The following is a 23,439-nucleotide window of genomic DNA, read 5'->3' on the forward strand; positions in this document are numbered from 1 at the left end:
CTGAGGCTGCTGCAGGAACAGAGACTCACTCTATCACTTGCTATGCCCATCTCAACTCAGTTGACACCCCCTGTGCTCTAATAGCCAATAATGTGAACCGTGGATGTATCATTGTAACTGCCCAGCTGCAGCTTTACCCAACCTGCTCCTCTTTTGGGCCACTAGCTAGCTAACTCATTGCTAACTTTGGTTTCCCTAAAACTTGGCTCTGATTGTCAGGTAAATGAAGCAGGTGTTTACCTTTGCACATTGAAAAGTAAACTGGCGCCTTTAATCAACAAATGCTGCTATTTATTAAGTGCTTGTTAACACTGTTGGACATAGTTCTAAGCACTGTCCATGTGTTATTTCATTTAAGGGTGATAACCCATGAGGTAGACCCTCTTATTTTTCTCACTTTACAAATGAGAAATTGGAGTATCAAAAGAGGTGGAAGACTTCTAGCCATCTGCCACTTAGGACTTTGTAGTGTAAAGCCTGAAGTGAAGTCAAGTGAAGTGAAGTGAAGTCGCTCAGTCGTGTCTGACTTTTTGCGACCCCATGGACTATAGCCTACAAGGCTCCTCCATCCATGGGATTTTCCAGGCAAGAATACTGGAGTGGGTTGCCATTTCCTTCTCCAGGGGAACTTCCCGACCCTGAGATTGAATTGTAGGCAGACGCTTTACCATCTGAGCCACAAGGGAAGCCCCCCAAATCAGTCTGACTCCCAGGTTCTTGTACATGGCCACCAATACAAGAAATAATCCTCAGCCCCCCTCCTTATGTGCCTTCTTGCAGCCACTAGTGTAGTAATTTTCAGTATCCCTCCTTCTCAATGTCTCCATTTGCTCTTCTACAGTCTCTTCAACTGACACAATCCTCCTTCTACTTTTCATGCAGCCTCACTGTTCTCTACAATCATGTGTACAAGTCAAAGTTAACTTAATGCTGGATCCATTTTATGTTGCATTTTGGGCCTGAATGGCCACCTGTTATCACTGTCTGTACATTTAGGATCAGTTCAGTTCAGTCGTTCAGTTGTGTCCGACTCTTTGTGACCCAGTGAATCCCAGCACGCCAGGCCTCCCTGTCCATCACCAACTCCCAGAGTTCACTCAGACTCATGTCCATCGAGTCAGTGATGCCATCCAGCCATCTTTTCCTCTGTCGTCCCCTTCTCCTCCTGCCCCCAATCCCTCCCAGCATCAGAGTCTTTTCCAATGAGTCAACTCTTCACATGAGGTGGCCAAAGTACTGGAGTTTCAGCTTTAGCATCATTCCTTCCAAAGAAATCGCAGGGCTGATCTTCTTCAGAATGGACTGGTTGTATCTCCTTGCAGTCCAAGGGACTCTCAAGAGTCTTTGCCAACACCACAGTTCAAAAGCATCAATTCTTCGGCATTCAGCTTTCTTCAGTCCAACTCTCACTTCCATACATGACCACTGGAAAAACCATAGCCTTGACTAGACGGACCTTTGTTGGCAAAGTAATGTCTCTGCTTTTCAATATGCTATCTAGGTTAGGATATAAGCTATTTATTTAGCCTCCTCAGGCACTTTGAGGACTTAAAAGTGCAGTACAGAATCTAACTGGGTACATCATTCCTGGGTGGCACCCAGTTAGTCTTACTGGTGGTATCTTTACTTATCTGTTGCTGTGGTTTTCTAGCAACTAGATACTAACTTTTAATGACAGCTACTTAGGAGTGAGTGCTGGCCTTTATCTCTGGTGAACAGGTAAATTTCTTGTATTATGGAAAGACCATGAGTTTTGAATTACAAAGACCCAGTTTCAAACATCAACTCAGCCTTTTAGTAGTTGTGCAACTTTCATCAAGAATTTAAACTCCTGAGCTTAATTTTACCAGCTGTATAATAGATATTGTAATACATATGATATCAGGCTTACTGTCAATTCAAATTAAATAATGGATATAAATGACATTAGCAAAGTCCCTCCTATATAGTTAGCCTTCAATAAGCCCTTCTTGTTATCAAATTTCTTAACCCTAGATCCTTACCAGTTCTCTCCTTTCTACTTGAGCTCTGTCATGCCTGGGTTCCTCTACTTGAATAATAGTGTTTCTATGCCTGGGACATTACCTTTGTTTCTGTGTTACCAATTGGATCTCTGCTATAATCTGTTTGGATCTCTGCTATAATCCTTCCCAGACTAAAATTATAGTTGGAATCTAATAATAATCATATAATTCCTAATGTCTGGGAACTGATTTGAATTTACAAACAACTTTTAATCTTTAGTCCCTACTCACCTGCCAATAAAATAATGTACCCCAGGCTTGCACCCATACTGAGCCCCATGTCTTGCCTCTTCCAAGCTGAGGCTATATTGCCTATAGATACATTTATACTGTACTGAGTCCTTTTGGATTCACCATGTCATTTGATTCTTTCAGTAAGTCACTTGAGGATGTGTAGTGGGTCAAAGGAAGAAATAGAGACTTGCATTTTTAAAACAATATTTCATAAAACCATATGAAATTGCTGATATGTGGACATTTTTGACCTACACAAACAATTTCTTATGACTCAATCTTGTTTCTCAGTTGCTAAGTCGTGTCCAACTCTTTGCGACCCCATGGACTGGAGCATGCCAAGCTCCTCTGTCCTTCAATATCTCCGGGAGTTTGCTCACATTCATGTCCATTGAGTTGGTGATGCTATCTAACCATCTCATCCTCTGCAAACCCCTTATCCTTTTGCCATCAAATCTTTTCTAGCATCAGGGTCTTTTCCAGTGAATCGGCTCTTTACATCAAATGGTCAAAGTTCTGGAGCTTTAGCATAAGTCCTTACAATTAATATTCAAGGTTGATTTCCTTTAGGATTGACTGGTTTGATCTTCATGCAGTCCAAGGGACTCTCAAGAGTCTTCTCCAGAACCACAATTTAGGAAGAATCAATTATTCACCTATCAGTCTTCTGTAAGGTCCAAATCTCATATCTATACATGACTACTGCTAAAACAATAGCTTTGTCTAGACAGATGTTTCTCAGCAAAGTAATGTCTATACTTTTTAATACACTGTCTAGGTTTGTCATAGCTTTCCTTCCAAGCAGCAAGGGTCAAGAGACTCTTTAGATATTCTTCACTTTCTGCCATTAAGGCGGTATCATTTGCATATCTGAGGTTGTTGATATTTCTCCCAGCAAACTTAATTCCAGCTTGTGATTTATCCAGTCTGCATTTCACATGATGTACTCTGTATACAAAAAGCAGAGACAATATTTTGCTGACAGAGATCCATATAGTCAAAGCTATGGTTTTTGCAGTTGTCATGTGTGGATGTGAGACTTGGACCATAAAGAAGGCTGAGCACTGAATAACTGATGTTTTTAAAATGTGGTGTTGGAGAAGAGTCTTGAGAGTCCCTTGGTCAGTAAGGAGATCCAATTTGTCAATCCTAAAAGAAATCAACTGTAAATATTTATTGGGAGGACTGACGCTGAAGCTGAAGCTTTAATACTTTGGTCACCTGATGCACAGCACTGATTCATTAGAAAAGACCCTGATGCTGGGAAAGATTGAAGGTAGGAGAAGAAGGGGACAACAGAGGATGAGATGGTTGGATGACATCACTGACTCAATGGACATGAGTTTGAGCCAACTCCAGGAGATGGTGAATGACAGTGATACCTGTTGTGCTGCAGTCGATGGGGTCACAAAGAGTCAGACACAACTGAGCAACTGAACAACAACAGTAACTCTTAATATAAGTTAAATAAGCAGAGTGACAATACTTGACATACTCCTTTCCTAATTTTGAGCCAGTCATTTGTCCATGTCCAGTTCTAATTGTGGCTTCTTGACTCACATACAGTTTTCTCAGAAGACAGGTAAGGGGGTCTGGTATTCCCATAACTTGAAGAATTTTCTGCACTTTGTTGTGATGCACAGTCAAAGACTTTCTTATAGTCAATGAAGCAGAAGTAGATGTTTTAATGGATCTCCCTGCTTTGTCCATGATCCAACAAATGTTGGCATTTTGATCTCTGGTTTCTGTGTGTCTTCACAACCCAATTTTTACATCTGGAAGTTCTTGGTTCACATACTGCTGAAGCCTAGCTGAAGGATGTTGAGCATAACCTTGCTAGCATGTAAAATGAGCACAATGGTACAGTAATTTGAACATTGCCCTTCTTTGGGATTGAAATGAAATCTGACTTTTCCAGTCCTGTAGCCATTGCTGAGGTTTCCAAATTTGCTGATGTAATGAGGGCAGCACTTTAGCAGCAGCCTCTTTTAGGATTTTAAGTAGCTCCACTAGAATTCTGTCAACTCCACTAGCTTTGTTCATAATAATGCTTCCTAAGGCCCACTTGACTTCACATCCCTGTATGTCTGGCTCTAGGTGAGTGACCATGCCAATGTGATTATTCAGGTCAATAAGACCTTTTGTGTATAGTTCTGTGTATTTTTGCCACCTCTTCTTATTTTTTTATCTTTTAATTTTTTTATTGAAGGATAATTGCTTTGCAGAATTTTGTTGTTTTCTATAAAACCTCAATGTGAATCAGCCACAGGGATACATATATCCCCTCCCTTTTGAAACTCCCTCCCATCTCGCTCCCCATCCCACCCCTCTAGGCTGATACAGAGCCCCTGTTTGAGTTTCCTGAGCCATTCATCAAATTCCCGTTGACTATCTATTTTACATATGGTAATATAAGTTTCCATGTTACTGTTTCCATACATCACAACCTCTCCTGCCCACTCCCTATGTCCAGAAGTTCATTCTCTATTTCTGTTTCTCCAGTGCTGTCCTGTAAATAGGTTCTTCATTACATTTCTTCTAGATTCCATATATATGCGTTAGAATATGATATTTCTCTTTCTCTTTCTGACTCACTTCACTGTATACAATAGGTTCTAGATTCATTCACTTTTTATGGCTCAGTAATATTCCATTGTGTATATGTACACTACTTCTTTACCCAATCATCTGTTGATGGACATATAGGTTGCTTCCATGTTCTAGCAATTGTAAATAGTTTTGCAATGAACAGTGGGATCAGTTCAATTCAGTTGCTCAGTCATGTCCGACTCTTTGCGACTCCATGGACCACAGCATGCTAGGCCTCCCTGTCCATCACCAACTCCCAGAGTTCAGCCAAATTCATATCCACTGAGTCAGTGATGCCATCCAACCATCTCATCCTCTGTCGTCCCCTTCTCCTCCTACCTCCAATCTTTCCCAGCATCACAGTCTTTTCAAATAAGTCAGCTCTTCGCATAGGTGGCCAAAGTACTGGAGTTTCAGCTTCAACATAAGTCCTTCCAATGAACAATCAGGACTCATCTACATTAGGATGGACTGGTTGGATATCCTTGCTGTCCAAGGGACTCTCAAGAGTCTTCTCTAACACCACAGTTAAAAGAATCAACTCTTCAGCACTCAGCTTTCTTTATAGTCCAACTCTCACCTCCATACATGATTACTGGAAAAATCATAGTTTTGACTAGATGGACTTTTGTTGGCAATGTAATATTTCTGCTTTTTAATATGCTGCCTAGGTTGGTTGTAACTTTCCTTCTAAACAATAAGCATCTTTTAATTTCATGAAAGCAATCACCATCTGAGGTGATTTTGGAGCCCCCAGAAATAAAGTCAGCCAGGTTTTCCACTGTTTCCCCATCTATTTGCATGAAGTGATGGGACCGGATGCCATGATCTTTGTTTTCTGAATGTTGAGCTTTAAGCCAACTTTTTTACTCTCCTCTTTCACTTTCATCAAGAGGCTCTTTAGTTCTTCTTCACTTTCTACCATAAGGGTGGTGTCATCTGCATATCTGAGGTTATTGATATTTCTCCCAGCAATCTTGATTCCAGCTTGTGCTTCATCCAGCCCAGCGTTTCTCATGATGTACTCTGCATAGAAGTTAAATAAGCAGGGTGACAATATACAGCCTTGACGTACTCCTTTTCCTATTTGGAACCAGTCTGTTGTTCCATGCCCAGTTCTAACTGTTGCTTCCTGACCTGCATACAGATTTCACAAGAGGCAGGTCAGGTGGCCTAGTATTCCCATCTCTTGGAAGAATTTTCCTCAGTTTATTGTGATCTACACAGTCAAAGGCTATGGAATCTTCAATAAAGCAGAAGTAGATGTTTTTCTGGAACTCTCTTGCTTTTTTGATGATCCAGCAGACATTGGCAATTTGATTTCCTCTGCCTTTTCTAAAACCAATTTGAACATCTGGAAGTTCACAGTTCACATATTGCTGAAGCCTGGCTTGGAGAATTTTGAGCATTACTTTACTAGTATGTGAGATGAGTGTAATTGTGTGGTAGTTTGAACACTCTGGCATTGCCTTTCTTTGGGTTTAGAATGAACACTGACCTTTTCCAGTCCTGTGGCCACTGCTGAGTTTTCAAATTTGCTGGCATATTGAGTGCAGCAGTTTCACAGCATCATCTTTTAGGATTTGAAATAGCTCAACTGGCGTTCCATCACCTCCATTAGCTTTGTTCGTAGTGATGCTTCCTAAGGCCCACTTGACTTCACATTCCAGGATGTCTGGCTCTAGATGAATGGCCACACCATTGTTGTTATCTGGGTCACTAAGATCTTTTTTGTATAATTCTTCTGTATATTCTTGCCACATTTAATTAATATATTATGCTTCTATTAGGTCCATACCATTTCTGTCCTTTATTGAGCCCATCTTGACATGAAATGTTCCCTTGGTATCTCTAATTTTCTTAAAGCAATCTCTAGTTTTTCCCATTCTATTGCTTTCCTCTATTTCTTTGCAATGATCACAATGGGGTATGTGTATCTTTTTCAATTTTGGTTTTCTCAGGGTGTATGTCTAGGAGAGGGATTGCTGCGTCATATGGTGGTTTTATTCCTATTTTTAAGGAATCTGCATACCATCTTCTGTAGTGGCTGTATCAATTTACATTCTCAGCAATACTGCAAGAGTGTTCCCTTTTCTCCACACCCTCTCCAGCATTTATTGTTTGTAGATTTTGATGATGGCCATTCTGACCACTGTGAGGTGACATCTCATGGTAGTTTTCATTTGCATTTCTCTAATAATGAGTGATGTTGTGCATCTTTTCAGTGTTTGCTAGCCATCTGTATGTCTTCTTTGGAGAAAAGTCTGTTTAGGTCTTTTTTTACTTTTTGATTGTTTTGTTTGTCTGTTGTTTTTCTTGTATTGAGTTGTATGAGCTCCTTCTGTGTTTTGGAAATTAATCCTTTGTCAGTTGTTCATTTGCTATTATTGTCTCCCATTCTGAGGTCTGTCCTTTCCACTTGCTTATAGTTTCCTTTGCTGTGCCAAGGCTTTTAAGTTTAATCAGATCCTACTTGTTTACTTTTGTTTTTATTTGGATTACTCTAGGAGGTGGGTCATAGAGGATCTTGTTTTGATTTATGCTATCAAGTGTTCTGCCTATGTTTTCCTCTAAGAGTTTTATAGTTTCTGGTCTTATATTTAGGTATTTAATCCATTTTGAGTTTATCTTTGTGTACGGTGTTGGGAAGTGCTCTAATTTCATCCTTTTAAATGTAGCTGTCCATTTTCCCTGGCACCATTTATTGAAAGAAGCTATCTTTGCCCTATTGTATGTTCTTGCCTTATTTGTCAAAAATAATGTACCCATAGGTGCATGGGCTTTTTCCTGGGCTTTTTATCTTATCTCATTGGTCTGTATTTCTGTTTTTGTGCCTGTACCATACTGTCTTGATGACTGTAGCTTTGTAGTATAATCTAAAGTCAGGAAGGTTGATTCCTCTAGCCCCATTCTTCTTTCTTAAGACTGCTTTTGCTATTCAGGGTCTTTTGTGTTTCCATATGAATTGTGAAATTTTTTGTTCTAATTCTGTGAAAAATGTCATTGGTAATTTGATAAGGATTGCACTGAATCTGTAGATTGCTTTTAATGGTATAGTCATTTTCACAATATTGATTCTTCCTATCCAGGAATGTGGAATATCTCTCCATCTGTTTATGTCATCTTTGATTTCTTTCATTAGTGTCTTATAATTTTCTGTGTACAGTTCTTTTGTCTCCTTAGGTAAGTTGATTCCAAGATATTTAATTCTTTTTGTTGCAATGGTGAATGGGATTGATTCCTTCTTTTCTCTTTCTGATTTTTCATTGTTAGTATATAGAAATGCAAGTAATTTGTGTGTATTGATTTTGTATCCTGCAACTTTGCTAAATTCACTGCTTAGCTCTAGTAATTTTCTGATACTATCTTTAGGGTTTTCTATGTACACTATCATGTAATCTGCAAAAAGTGAGAGCTTTGCTTCTTCTTTTCTGATCCGGATTCCCTTTATTACTTTTTCTTCTCTGATGGCTATAGCTGGGACTTCCAAAATTATGTTGATTAGCAGTGGTGAAAGAGGACACCTTTTTCTTGTTCCTCATCTTAGGGGGAGTGCTTTCAGTTTTTCACCATTAAAAGTAAAGTTTACTGTAAGCTTATCATATACAGCCTTTACTATGTTGATATAGGTTATTCTGTGCCCAGTTTTTGAAGGGTTTTCATCATAAGTGGGCCTTTTCTGCATCTATTATTATCATATGGTTTTTATTTTTCAATTTGTTAACCACTTCATGGGAAATAGATGGGGAAACAGTGGAAACAGTGTCAGACTTTATTTTTCTGGGCTCCAAAATCACTACAGATGGTGACTGCAGCCATGAAATTAAAAGACGCTTACTCCTTGGATGGAAAGTTATGACCAACCTAGATAGCGTATTCAAAAGCAGAGACATTACTTTGCCAACAAAGGTCCGGCTAGTCAAGGCTATGGCTTTTCCTGTGGTCATGTTTGGATGTGAGAGTTGGACTGTGAAGAAGGCTGAGCGCTGAAGAATTGATGCTTTTGAACTGCGGTGTTGGAGAAGACTCTTGAGAGTCCCTTGGACTGCAAGGAGATCCAACCAGTCCATTCTGAAGGAGATCAGCCCTGGGATTTCTTTGGAAGGAATGATGCTAAAGCTGAAACTCCAGTACTTTGGCCACCTCATGCGAAGAGTTGACTCATTGGAAAAGACTCTGATGCTGGGAGGGATTGGGGGCAGGAGGAGAAGGGGATGACAGAGGATGAGATGGCTGGATGGCATCACTGACTCGATGGATGTGAGTCTCAGTGAACTCTGGAAGTTGGTGATGGATAGGGAGGCCTGGTGTTCTGTGATTCATGGGGGTCACAAAGAGTCGGACACAACTGAGTGATCTGATCTGATCACATTGATTGATTTGCATATGTTGAGGAATCCTTGCATTCCTAGAATAAACCCAACTTGATCATGGTGTGTGAGCTTTTTGATATATTGCTGAATTCTGTTTGCTAAAATTTTATTGAGGATTTTTGCATCTATGTTCATCAGTGATAATGGCCTATCGTTTTCTTTTTGTGTGTTATCTTTGTCTGGTTTTGGTATCAGGGTGATGGTGGCCTCCTAGAATGAGTTTGAAAGTATTACTTCTTCTGCAGTTTTTTGAAAGAGTTTTAGAAGGATAGGTATTAGCTCGCCTCTAAATGTTTGATAGAATTCTTCTGTGAAGCCATGTGGTCCTGGGCTTTTGTTTTTTGGGAGATTTTTGATCACAGCTTCAATTTCAGTGCTTGTAATTGGGATGGTCATAATTTCTATTTCTTCCTGGTTCAGTTTTGGAAGATTGAACTTTTCTAAGAATCTGTCCATTTCTTCCAGATTACCTATTTTATTGCCATATAGTTGTTCATAATAGTATCTTATAATTATTTGTATTTCTGCATTGTCTTTTGTAACCTGTCCTTTTTCAGTTCTAGTTTTGTTAATTTGATTCTTCTCTTTTTTTCTTTATGAGTCTCACTAAAGGTTTGTCAATTTTGTTTATCTTTTCAAAGAAACAGCTTTAGTTTCATTAATCTTTACTATTGTTTCTTTCATTTCTTTTTCACTTATTTTTGCTCAGACCTTTTGGACTTCTTTCCGTCTTCTAATTTTGGGGTGTTTTTGTTTTTCCAGTTGTTTTAGGTGTGAAGTTAGGTAGTGTATTCGATGTTTCTCATGCTTCTTTAGGTAGGATTGTATTTCTATAAACTTCCCTCTTACAACTGCTTTTGCTGCATCCCATAGGTTTTGAGTTGTTGTGTTTTGACATTTGTGTCTAGAAATCTTTTGATTTCCCTCTTGATTTCTTCAATAATCTGTTGGTTATTTAGAAATGTGTTGTTTAAGCTCCATGTGTTTGTGTTTCTTACAGTTTTTTTCTTGTAATTGATATCTAGTCTCATACCATTGTGCTCAGAGAAGATGCTTAATACAATTTCAATTTTCTTAAATTTACTGAGGTTTGATTTGATTTGACCCAAGATGTGGTCTGTCCTTGAGAATATTCCATGTGCAGTTGAGAAGAAGGTATATTCTCCTGCATTTGGATGGAATGTCCTGAAGATATCAATGAGATCCATCTCATCTAATGTATCATTTAAGGCTTGTGTTTCCTTATTAATTTTCTGTTTTGATGATCTATCCATTGGTGTGAGTGGGATGTTAAAGTCTCCTACTATTATTTTGTTACTGTCAATTTCTCCTTTTATCTGTTAGTGTTTGTCCTATTATTGAGGTGCTCCCATGTTGAGTGCATAGATAAAATTGTTATCTCTTCCTCTTGGATTGATTCCTTGATCATTATGTAGTGTCCTTCCTTATCTCCTATAATCTTCTTTAAGGTCTATTTTGTCTGATATGAGGATTGCTACTCCATCTTTCTTTTGCTTCCTATTTGCATGGAATATATTTTTCTATCCTCTCACTTTCAGACTATATGTGTCTTGAGGTCTGAAGTGGGTTTCTTGTAGACAGCATATGTATGGGTCTTATTTTTGTATCCATTCAGCCAGTCTCTGTCTTTTGGTTGCAGCATTTAATACATTAACATTTAAAGTAATTATCAATATATATGTTCCTATTTCCATTTTCTTAATTGTTTGGGGTTGATTTTGTAGATTTTTTTTTCTTCTCTTGTATTTCTTGACTATATAAGTCCCTTTAACATTTGTTGTAAAGCTGGTTTGGTGGTACTGAATCCTCTTAACTTTTGCTTATCTGAAAAGCTTTTTATTTCTCCATCAATTTTGAATAAGATCCTTGCAGAGTACGGCAATCTTGGTTGTAGATTTGTCTCTTTACATACTTTAAATATATCCTGTCATTCCCTTCTCGCCTGCAGAATTCCTGCTGAAAGATCAGCTGTTAAGCATATGGAGTTTCCCTTGTATGTTACTTCCTTGTTGCTTCTCCCTTGCTGCTTTTCATATTCTTTCTTTTTATTTAGTCTTTGTTAGTTTGATTAGTGTGTGTCTTGGCTTGTTTCACCTTGAGTTTTTCTTGTATGGGACTCTTTGTGCCTCTTGGACTTGATTGACTATTTCCTTTTCCATGTTCGGGGAATTTTCAACTATAATGTCTTCAAATATTTTCTCATACCCTTTCTTTTTCTCTTCTTCTGAAAGTGAAAGTGAAGTCGAACAGTCATGTCCGACTCTTTGCAACACCATGGCTCCTCCATCCATGGGATTTTCAAGGCAAGAATACTGGAATGAGCTGTCATTTCTTTCTCCAGGGGATCTTCCAAACCCAGGGATCCAACCTGGGTCTCCTACACTGCAGACAGATACTTTACCTTCTGAGCCACCAGGGAAATCCCAATAACTTAAATGTTGGTGCGTTTGATATGGTTCCAGAGGTCTCTGAGAGTATCCTCAGCTCTTTTCATTCTTTTTTACTTTATTCTGCTCTTCAGAACTTAGTTTCACCATTTTGTGTTGCACTCACTGATTCGTTCTGCTTCAGATATTCTGCTATTGATTCCTTCAAGAGTATTTTTAATTTCAGTAATTGTGTTGTTTTTCTCTGTATGTTTATTCTTTTATTCTTCTAGGTCTTTGTTAATTAATTCTTGCATTGTCTCCATTTTGTTTTCAAGGTTTTTGATCATCTTCACTATCATTATTCTGAATTATTTTTCAGATAGTGTGTCTCTTTCCTCTTCATTTATTTGGACTTCTGTGTTTCTATTCTTTCCTTCATTTATGTAGTATTTCCCTGCCATTGCATTATTTTTTTTTTTTAACTTACTGTGTTTGAAGTCATCTTTGCCCAGGTTTCAAGGTCTAATTCTTTCTTCCTTTTGGTTTCTGCCCTCCTAAGGTTTGTCCATCCATTTGTATAAGCTTCATATAGGGTGAGATTTGTGTGTTTTTGTTTGTTTTTCCTCTGATGGGCAATGTTGAGTGAGTTGGTAATCCTATCTGCTGATGATTTATGTTTTGTTTATTGTTTAGATGAGGCATCCTGCCTCTGTTTAGATGAGGCATCCTGCACAGGGTGCTACTGGTGGTTGGGTGATGCCAGGTCTTGTATTCAAGTGGTTTCCTTTGTGTGAGTTCTCACTGAACTGAACTGAGTGTTAGTTCTCTGGTAGTCTATGGTCTTGGAGTCAGTGCTCACACTCCAAAGGCTCAGGGCTTGATCTGTAGTCAGGAACGAAGATTCTACAATGGTTTATTATGGCATTAAGGGAAATTAAAACAAATATCCAAAAACGAGAAACCAAAGATGAACACCAGACAAATGGCAGTAACAAAATCAGGCAAGTAATAATTAAAATAATGGAATATACACAATACCCACGTGCAAACTGAAAACAATCCAACAAAAATAAGGTACAGTAGACTGACCCAGTGAACAAAGGAAATAAAAAATTATATTTACCAGTCAAGAACAAAACTAACTAAAGCACAAACTGGAAAACAAAAATACACACTGAGGAAATCAGAATTGAAAGAGACACGTGTACCCCAAAGTTCATCGCATCACTGTTTATAATAGCCAAGACATGGAAGCAACCTAGACATCCATCATCAGATGAATGGATAAGAAAGCTGTGGTACATACACACAATGGAGGATTACTTAGCCATTAAAAAGAATACATTTGAATCAGTTCTAATGAGGTGGATGAAACTGAAGCCGATTATACAGAGTGAAGTAAGCCAGAAAGAAAAACACCAATACAGTATACTAATGCATATATATGGAATTTAGAAGGATGGTAATGATAATCCTGTATGCGAGACAGCAAAAGAGACACAGATGTATAGAACAGTCTTTTGGACTCTGTGGGAGAGGGAGAGGGTGGGATGATTTGGGAGAATGGCACTGAAACATGTATAATATCATATAAGAAACTAATCACCAGTCCAGATTCGATGCAGGATACAGGATGCTTGGGGCTGGTGCACTGGGATGACCCAGAGGGATGGTATGGGGAGGGAGGAGGGAGGGGGGTTCAGGATGGGGAACACGTGTACACCCGTGGCAGATTCATGTTGATGTATGGCAAAACCAATACAATATTGTAAAGTACTTAGCCTCCAATTAAAATAAATAAATTTAAATTAAAAAACAAAACAAGGTGCCAAATGAGAAATAAAGCAATGAAAACAAAACTAAGAAATATGTTGAGAGGAAAGGAAAGAAAGAAAAGAGAGAAAGAATAGACATGCAAAGTTAAACAGAGGTAGATGAAGAAGATTTATATACATTAAAGATTAACTGCAAGGGCAAAAGAACAGTAGGAAAGGCAAACAAAGGAATAAATGTAGATAAAATATAATAGGTTTAAAAAAATTAAAATTATAAAAAAGAGAAAAGAAAAAAGAAACGAAACAAGAAAGAAAAAAAAGAAAACTCCATAGACTGCAAAAGCCCAATGTAGAGGCAGAGGTTTATAATAACAACAAAAAGTGTGACTGAATATACACATATACATATACACCCATAAACAAAATCAAAACAGTCCAACAACAACAACAAAAAACAATAAATTGACACAGCTAACAAAGGAACCCAAAAATTATACCTACCAAAACAAAACTAACTAAAGCACAAACTGGAAAACAAAGGTGCCAATTGGTGAATAAAACAATGAAAATAAAACTAACAAATATGTTGAGAAGAAAGGAAAGAAAGAAATAATAGATACGCAAAGTTAAACAGAGGTAGATGAAGATTTATATACATTAAAGATTAATTGCAAGTGGAAAAGAACAGTAGGAAAAGCAAACCAAGGAATAAACGTAGAAAAAATAATAGATTTAAAAAATTAAAAATTACAAAAAGAGAAAAAATAATTAAAAGGAAAGCTCCACAGAACTGCAAAAGCCAAATGTAGAGGCAGAGGTTTATAACAACAATAAAAAATGTGACTGAGGGAAAAAAAAGCTCAAAAGCTTAATTAGATTTCATAGTGCCAATAAAATTGACAACTACAATGGTGGGGGGATAAAAGGAAAAAAAAATCCAGAAGTATCTACAGAACAAGTCAAAACATAAGAATAATAAATGTTTTTCTTGAGTCATTGCTGTCCTTTCCCTTGCTGGGAGACACAGTCCACCTCACCTCCCTAGGATGCCCTCCAACACTTGTCTGATCTCTGGACCTGATGTGGGGGCAGCTCAGATTCTAATCTGGTCCTACTCCTGTATGTTCTTGCCTCCAATTCCACAGCTATCAGAACTATTGAGTTTTCTTTTGTGGGAGCTCTCAATGACCTTTTATATATTCTATAAACACAGAGTCTGCCTAGTTGATCATGTAGATTTAATCTGCAGCTTATACAGCTGGTGGGAAGGTTTTGGTTCTTCTTCCTTAGCCACACTGCCCCTGGGTTTCAATTGTGGTTTTATTTCCACCTCTGTATGTGGGTCATCCACTGGGGTTTGCTCCTGAGGCTGCCCTAGAGGGCTTGGGTTTGCCCTGTGAGGGCCAGGTGTGGAGGTAGTATAGCTGATTGGGTCACAGAGGTTCTGGCAGCACCAGGTACTCAGTGGGGCTGGCGGATAGGGCAGCAGGAAATATAGTGCTCTAGAAGGAGAAGGCAATGGCACCCCACTCCAGTACTCTTGCCTGGAAAATCCCATGAATGGAGGAGCCTGGTAGGCTTTAGTCCATGGGGTCGCTGAGTCGGACATGACTGAGCGACTTCACTTTCTCTCTTCACTTTCATGCATTGGAGAAGGAAATGGCAACCCACTCCAGTGTTCTTGCCTGGAGAATCCCAGGGACGGGGGAGCCTGCCGTCTATGGGGTCACACAGAGTTGAACACGACTGACGTGACTTAGCAGCAGCAGAAGGGTATGGCAATCAGTATTGGGCAATACACTCCAGTATTCTTGCCTGGAGAACCCCCCTCCCTGACAGAGAAACCTGACAGGCCACAGTCTACAGAGTCGCAAAGAGTTGGACACGACTTAAGTGACCCTGCATACATAGACACAAGACTTTTTTTTTTTTTTTGCCTGTGGCAGCTCTGCCCCAGTGAGAGTTGAACATGAAGGTGGCGCAGCTGCTTGGTTTGCAGGGACCCTGGCAATGCCAAGTGTATAGGGACACAGACCCTCTCTGCTGCAGGAGTTATGGCCCTATCAGAGTCTTTTTTCAAGCCTCTTTTAGCTGGTGATCAGAAGGCTTCTTTGACCAGTCTTTCTCTGTAGTTCCACCCCCATTCAGGTGCTTAGAGGGCTCCCTTGCCCAGGGTCTTTCTCTGCTCCATGTGTCAGGTACATAGAGGGGCTCCCCTGGCTGGTGTCCTATTCTGTAGATCTGTGCATCAGGTACTTAAAGGGCACCCTGAGTGTGGCCCAACTCTGTAGTTCAGTGGGCCAGCCTCTCTGTCGTTCAGCTGCTGATGCTGGCGTGTGGGGAAAGAGAGGCTATGGTGATGGCTCTACCCGCTATGCATGACTCAGCAGTATCGCCTTGTTTCCATGGCTGCCCAGCTTTCCTCCACAGGCATTTCCCACCACAATCTCCTCCCTCACATCCCCTCCATCCGTCTCTCCACAGTCAACAGCAGCCCTTGCCCTGGGATTGCTCCACAATCCCTAAACTCCAGCTCCCAGCCACTGTGCCTTCCAGGGGACCTGCATCCCTGTCTGAGGTATGTATGGCTGCGGCAAGGACTGTCTGATTCTCATTCCATTTAGGCTGCCACAGATCAGCTATTTCACTCTCAGCCTTAAATGTTTCTCCTCTGACTCAGACAAGTGCTCCACAGGGATCGGACCCCTGCCTCAGTTCCCCCATCGGCTGAGGGCAGGTCCAGTCCTACTAAGATTCCTGTTTTTCCCCCTAGTTCCTTTGTCCTACCGAGTTTTGCATGGTTCTATATATTCTTTCCCACTGGTCAGGTACTCCTGTCTGCTCTCAGCTGGTGTTCTGCATGCACTTGTGTGTCTGAAGACATATTCCTGATATATCCATGGATAGAGATGTTCTCAACATCTATCTACTCCTCTGCCGTCTTGTTCTCTGCCACCTCTTCTTAATCTCTTCTATTAGATCCTTACTGATTCTGTCCTTTATTATGCCTACCCTTTCATGAAATATTCCCTTGATACCTCTAATTTTCTTGATGAGATCTCTAGTCTTAAGCTTTTTATTGTTTTATTTCTTTGCATTGTTCATTTAACGAGGCCTTCTTATCTCTCCTGGCTATTCTCTGAAACTTTAATTGAGTTGGGTTTATCTTTCCCTTTCCCTTTTTCCTTTGCGTTTCACTTCACTTCTTTCCTCAGCCATTTGTAAAGCCTCCTCAGACAACCACTTTCCCTTTTTGTATAGGATTTGATTAGGTCATATCTGAATGGCCTAGTGGTTTTCCCTACTGTCTTCAATTCAAGCCTAAATTTTGCAGTAAGGAACTCATGATCTGAGCCACAGTCAGCTCCAGGTCTTATTTTTACTGACCATATAGAGCTTCTCCATTTTTGGCTGCAAAGAACATAAACAATCTGAATTTTGTATTGACCATATGGTGATGTCTATATGTAGAGTCATCTTTTGTGTTTTCAGAAAAGTGTGTTTGCTATAACCAGTGTGTTCTCTTGACAAAATTCTGGTCACCTTTGCCCTGCTTCATTTTGTACTCCCTGGCCAAACTTGCCTGTTATTCCAGATATCTCATGACTTAACTACTTTTACTTTCCAATCTCCTATGATGAGAAAGGCTTTTTTTTTTTTTTTTTGGCATTAGTTCTAAAAGGTGTTATAGATCTTCACTGAACCAGTCAGCTTCAGCTTCTTTGGCATCAGTGATTGGGGCATAGACTTGGATTACTATGATGTTGAATCGTTTGCCTTAGAAACAAACTGAGATAATTCTGTCATTTTTGAGACTGCACCCAAGTACTGCATTTTCAACTCTTGTTGACTATGAGGGCTACTCCATTTCTTTGAAGGGATTCTTGCTCACAGTAGTAGATATAATGGTCATCTGAATTAAATTTGTCCATTCCCATCCATCTTATTTCACTGATTCCTCAGATGTCAGTGTTCACTCTTGCCATCTCCTGATTGACCATGTCCTGTTTACCTTGACTCGTGGGCCTAATATTCCATATTCCTATGCAATATTGTTCTTCACAGCATGAGACTTTACTTTCCCCACCAGACACATCCACAACTGAGCATCATTTCTGCTTTGGTCCAACTGCTTCATTCTTTCTCAAGTTATTAGTAATTGCCCTCTACTCTTCCCCAGTAGGATATTGGACACCTTCCAACTGTAAGGGGAAGTGCTCATCTTCTGGTGTCATATCATTTTGCCTTTTCATACTGTTCATGGGATTCTTGAGGCAAGAATGCTGGAGTGGGTTGCCGTTTCCTCCTCCAGTAGACCACATTTTGTCAGAACTCTTCACTGTGACCTGTCCATCTTGGGTGGCTCTGCACAGCCTGGCTCATAGCATCATTGAGTTATGCAAGTCCCTTTCCCATGAGAAGATTGTGATCCATGGAGGGGATGTTTCAGTCTAATACCTTCCTAAACATGCAGAATGTGAGTTCTTTTTCTAGATGCGGAAGTGCATCAGCATAGGTACCTGTAAATGTCACACTCCATTCTTACGGTATTTGCCACACTGAAATGAGAGAAGCCATTGTTAATTTTCTTTGGCACAAAACATGAGATTCCAAGGGACAGAACCATGTTAATGTCTTCCATTGGCATAATATGAAACCCTCTTCAGCTTCTCACTTCTCTTGTAGAATTCAGGAAGCTAAATTCCTGGTCATACTTCAAAGGTTGTCTAGATGTTCTTTACTAGACTTATATCCTTTAATGGTTCTCTGTTAAGTGTTTAATATGAGAAGAATGGGTAACCTTTGTGTAAACCTATAAAACATAGTATTAATAAATATATCCTTCTTACACAGTTAACTGACATGTTGAAACTGCTAAATAAATCTTTGTGAATGAATTGATAAACAGATTACATAAAATAACTTAATCAGGTAAACTTAATGAGTACTGTAAGTACATTAAATTTTTATTATGTAAAATAGTTTCATATCTATTCTGTGGTTAAAAATAGAACTTCAAAGTAAATGATTTCTGAAATATATTTGTTCTGAGATATCCTCTTATATATATTAGCTAAATCATGTTACCAAAACATTAATTTTCTCAAGGTAGAGAAACATACATCATGTATGTATGATGATAACATACATCAATTCAACACTGTGCCTTAAGCACTTTATTTAAAAGCATTTGTGTTTTTATTTATTTATTTTATAAGTACTTCTTAGCACTATTGAACAATATTCTTGAGGGTCTCATAGGTTTTTTTTCTAAATGCAAAAATAATTATGTTTCAGTTCAGTTCACTTCAGTCGCTCAGTAATGTCTGACTCTTTGCGACCCCATGAATTGGAGCATGCCAGGATTCCCTGTCCATCACCAACTCCCAGAGTTCACTCAAACTCATGTCCATCGAGTCAGTGATGCCATCCAGCTATCTCATCCTCTGTCATCCACTTCACCTCATGCTCCCAATACCTTCCAGCATCAGAGTCTTTTCCAGTGAGTCAACTCTTCTCATGAGGTGGCTAAGGTACTGGAGTTTCAGCTTTAGCATCATACCTTCCAAAGAACACCCAGGACTGATCTCCTTTAGAATGGACTGGTTGGATCTCCTTGCAGTCCAAGGGACTCCCAAGAGTCTTCTCCAACACCACAGTTCAAAACCATCAATTTTTGGCGCTCAGCTTTCTTCACAGTCCAACTCTTATATCCATACATGACCACAGGAAAAATCAAAGCCTTGACTAGACAAACCTTTGTTGGCAAAGTAATGTCTCTGCTTTTGAGTATGCTGTCTAGGTTGGTCATAACTTTCCTTCCAAGGAGTAAGTGTCTTTTAATTTCATGGCTGCAGTCACCATCTGTAGTGATTGTGGAGCTCAGAAAAATAAAGTCTGACACTGTTTCCACTGTTTCCCCATCTATTCCCATGAAGTGATGGGACCGGATGCCATGATCTTCGTTTTCTGAATGTTGAGCTTTAAGCCAACTTTTTCACTCTCCTCTTTCACTTTTATCAAGAGGCTTTTGAGTTCCTCTTCACTTTCTGCCATAAGGGTGGTGTCATCTGCATATCTGAGGTTATCGATATTTCTCCCAACTATCTTGATTCCAGCTTGGGCTTCTTCCAGCCCAGCATTTCTCATGATGTGCTCTGCATATAAGTTAAATAAGCAGGGTGACAATATACAGCCTTGACGTACTCCTTTTCCTATTTGGAACCAGTCTGTTGTTTCATGTCCAATTCTAACTGTTGCTTCCTGACCTGTATACAGGTTTCTCAAGAGGCAGGTCAGGTGATCTGGTATTCACATCTCTTTCAGAATTTTCCACAGTTTATTGTGATCCACACAGTCAAAGGCTTTGGCATAGTCAATAAAGCAGAAATAGATGTTTTTCTGGAAATCTCTTGCTTTGTTGATGATCCAACAGACGTTGGCAATTTGATCTCTGGTTCCTCTGCCTTTTCTAAAACCAGCTTGAACATCTGGAAGTTCATGGTTCACGTATTGCTCAAGCCTGGCTTGGAGAATTTTGAGCATTACTTTACTAGCGTGTGAGATGAGTGCAATTGTTCCATAGTTTGAGCATTCTTTGGCATTGCCTTTCTTTGGGATTGGAATGAAAACTGACCTTTTCCAGTCCTGTGGCCACTGCTGAGTTTTCCAAACTTGCTGGCATATTGAGTGCAGCACTTTCACAGCATTATCTTTCAGGATTTGAAATAGCTCAACTGGAATTCCATCACCTCCACTAGCTTTGTTCGCAGTGATGCTTTCTAAGGCTCACTTGACTTCACATTCCAGCATGTCTGGCTCTAGTTGAGTGATGACACCATCGTGATTATCTTGCCATCATGGTCAACAAAAGAGTCCAAAATGCAGTACTTGGATGCAATTTCAAAAATGACAGAATGATCTCTGTTTGTTTCCAAGGCAAACCATTCAATATCGCAGTAATCCAAGTCTATGCCCCAACCAGTAATGCTGTTGAAGCTGAAGTTGAACAGTTCTATGAAGACCTACAAGACCTTTTAGAACTAACACCCCCAAAAGATGTCCCTTTCATTATAGGGGACTGGAATGCAAAAGTAGGAAGTCAAGAAACACCTGGAGTAACAGGCAAATTTGGCCTTGGAATATGGAATGAAGCAGGGCAAAGGCTAATAGAGTTTTGCTAAGAGAACACACTGGTCATAGCAAACACCCTCTTCCAACAACACGAGACAACTCTACTAATGGATATCACCAGATGGTCAATACCGAAATCATATTGATTACATTCTTTGCAGCCAAAGATGGAGAAGCTCTATACAGTCAGCAGAAACAGAAACAAGTCCGGGGGCTGACTGTGGCTCAGACCATGAACTCCTTATTGTCAAATTCAGACTTAAATTGAATAAAGTAGGGAAAACCGCTAGACCATCCAGGTATGACCTAAATCAATAATTATGATTATATTCTAATTAAATTCAAAGCTTGCATTTAAAATCAAAAGCAAAGGTAGTTTTCATATGAACACCCTTTCACTGAAGTTGTGATGAAAGATGCATAGACAAGTAATAAAAAAATACTGTTCATGCTTTAGTTTATAAATGAAACTGAGTGCCTCCTACCTTCCCTTGAGGATGTTATTACAGAATTTAAATGATTTCTATAATTTAAAAAAGAAAGAAAGAAAAAGAAGTAAAATCTTTTTGGTGAGTGTGATGTTTAATGAGGAAAACAGAAGTTTTCAGTATGTTATTATCAAGCCAAATTTAATGAATAATATCACTGTCCGTATATTCTCCATATTGAAGTTTAGTTCAGTTCAGTCACTCAGTCGTGTCCGACTCTTTACGACCCCTTGAATTGCAGCACACCAGGCCTCCCTGTCCATCACCATCCCGGTGTTCACTCAAACTCACATCCATCAAGTTGGTGATGCCATCCAGCCATCTCATCCTCTGTCGTCCCCTTCTCTTCCTGACCCCAATCCCTCCCAGCATCAGAGTCTTTTCCAATGAGTCAACTCTTCGCATGAGGTGGCCAAAGTACTGGAGTTTCAGTTTTAGCATCATTGCTTCCAAAGAACACCCAGGACTGATCTCCTTTAGAATGGACTGGTTGGATCTCCTTGCAGTCCAAGGGACTCTCAAGAGTCTTCTCCAACACCACAGTTCAAAAGCATCAATTCTTTGGCCCTCAGCTTTCTTCATAGTCCAACTCTCACATCCATACATGACTACTGGAAAAACCATAGCCTTGACTAGATGGACCTTTGTTGGCAAAGCAATGCCTCTGCTTTTCAATATGCTACCTAGGTTGGTCATAACTTTCCTTCCAAGGAGTAAGCATCTTTTAATTTCATGGCTGCAGTCACCATATTGAAGTAGAGCACCATAAATTGTGTTTTGTGGTCATATATTATCCAGTATATTTTTAAGTGGCCTAGCAGTGCTTTTACCTGTTTACTATTCTATTGTAGATAAAACAGTATATTTTTTCCTCAAAATTTTTTGAAAATTTTCAAACACATAGCTAAGTTGACAGAGCTTTGCAGAGAACAATGGTATATTCAACCAGTGATAATCTGCTATTAACATTTTACTGATTACTTCCTTTATCACATAGCCATCTACCTGCTATTGCTGCTAAGTCACTTGAAGTCATGTCTGACTCTGTGCGACCCCTTAGACGGCAGCCCACCAGGCTCCCCCGTCCCTGGGATTCTCCAGGGAAGAACCCTGGAGTGTGTTGCCATTTCCTTCTCCAGTGCGTGAAAGTGATAAAATAAAGTGAAGTCGCTCAGTCATGTCTGACTCCTAGCGACCCCATGGACTACAGCCCACCAGGCCCCTCCGTTCATGGGATTTTCCAGGCAAGAGTACTGGAGTGGGTTGCCATTGCCTTCTCCAGCTATCTACCTAGGTTTCTTTAATAATCTCTACTGTTTTTAATCAACTTAAAAGTAAACTGAAGACATCAATACACTGCCCTAAATACTTAAATTTAATACTTTATGTAGATACTAAATATTTAAGATTAAATATTTAAATACTTTAAAATCACTAAATACTTAAATAGCATCTACTAAAGTCAATATTTGTCTAGAGGTTTTTTTGAGGTGAAATTTATATACAGTGAATATAAATATCTTAAGTGCATATATCTGAGTCTTGAAAATATACAATTGTATAAACCAAAACTCTATTCATATTATAGTACATTAACATCACGCAGAAAATTCTCCTGGACCCTTTACTTTTCAGTCCATCTTCCCAGTCAGCCACGACTCTGATGTTTTTGTGCCATGGATTAGTTTTACCTGGTCTAGAATGTCATATAAATGAAATCATATAGTAAAGCCTCTTTAAGAAAAATTTTGGCCATGCCATAAGGCATGTGGGATCATAGTTCCCCAACCAGAAATTGAACTCATAACCCCTGCATTGCAAGCACAGAGTCTTAATCACTGGACAACCAGGAAGTCCCTGAAAGCTTCTTTTATTGTGCATTTTTTTAGACACATCTATGATACTGCATGTTTCAGTGGTCTCTTTCTATTGCTGAGTCAAATGCCATTACTAGAGTTTGTTTACCCATTCTCTTTTTAATGAATGTCTGAGCAGTTTCCCATTCTGTTTTGTTTTGCCATTATGAATCAAAATGCTATGAATATTTATGAACAAGCAGTGCCAAGGCAGCAATCAGGTAGCTGATGACACTTAAGTTATTTCTGTTTAACCATTCTGGGGTATGTATGGTGGTATCTCTTTGTGATTTTAATTTTAATTGCCTGGTACCTAATGATGTTGAGTATTTGTGTATTTATTGGCCATTTGAGTGCCTTTATTTGAAATATCTGTTTAGATATTTTCTAGTTTTAATAGAGCTGTCTTTTTATATTACTGATTTATAGGTGGGCCTTATCTTGTATATCAATCCTTTATCAGATATGTTTCAGAAGTATTTTCTGTTTGGGTTTTTTAACCTATTTTTTAAGTGTCTTTTGATGAGCAGAGTTTTTTAAATGTTGGCAAAACCTAATTTATCAAAGTTATCTGGT

General features: G+C 39.2%; 1 protein-coding gene across 22 annotated transcripts in view; it reads left to right on the forward strand.

The window, feature by feature from the left end:
• The window catches only part of GALNT13 (polypeptide N-acetylgalactosaminyltransferase 13), a 943,716-nt gene that overhangs the window by 800,121 nt on the left and 120,156 nt on the right, over positions 1-23,439 (forward strand). The window contains exon 12 of one of the 22 annotated variants that reach the window (XM_086368904.1): positions 22,005-22,168. The exons of the other annotated variants lie outside the window; for them this stretch is intronic. Within the exon in view, the coding sequence (XP_086225030.1) occupies positions 22,005-22,153 (149 nt within the window). The 3' untranslated portion in view covers positions 22,154-22,168. Of the gene's footprint in view, positions 1-22,004; positions 22,169-23,439 lie in introns of those variants that run through there. 22 annotated transcript variants of the gene reach the window in all.

Source organism: Bos grunniens, chromosome 2, assembly GCF_055505025.1.
Source record: "Bos grunniens cultivar Pamir isolate PY7600 chromosome 2, Bosgru_T2T1.0, whole genome shotgun sequence".
In the NCBI taxonomy this organism is placed as follows: Eukaryota; Metazoa; Chordata; class Mammalia; order Artiodactyla; family Bovidae; genus Bos; species Bos grunniens.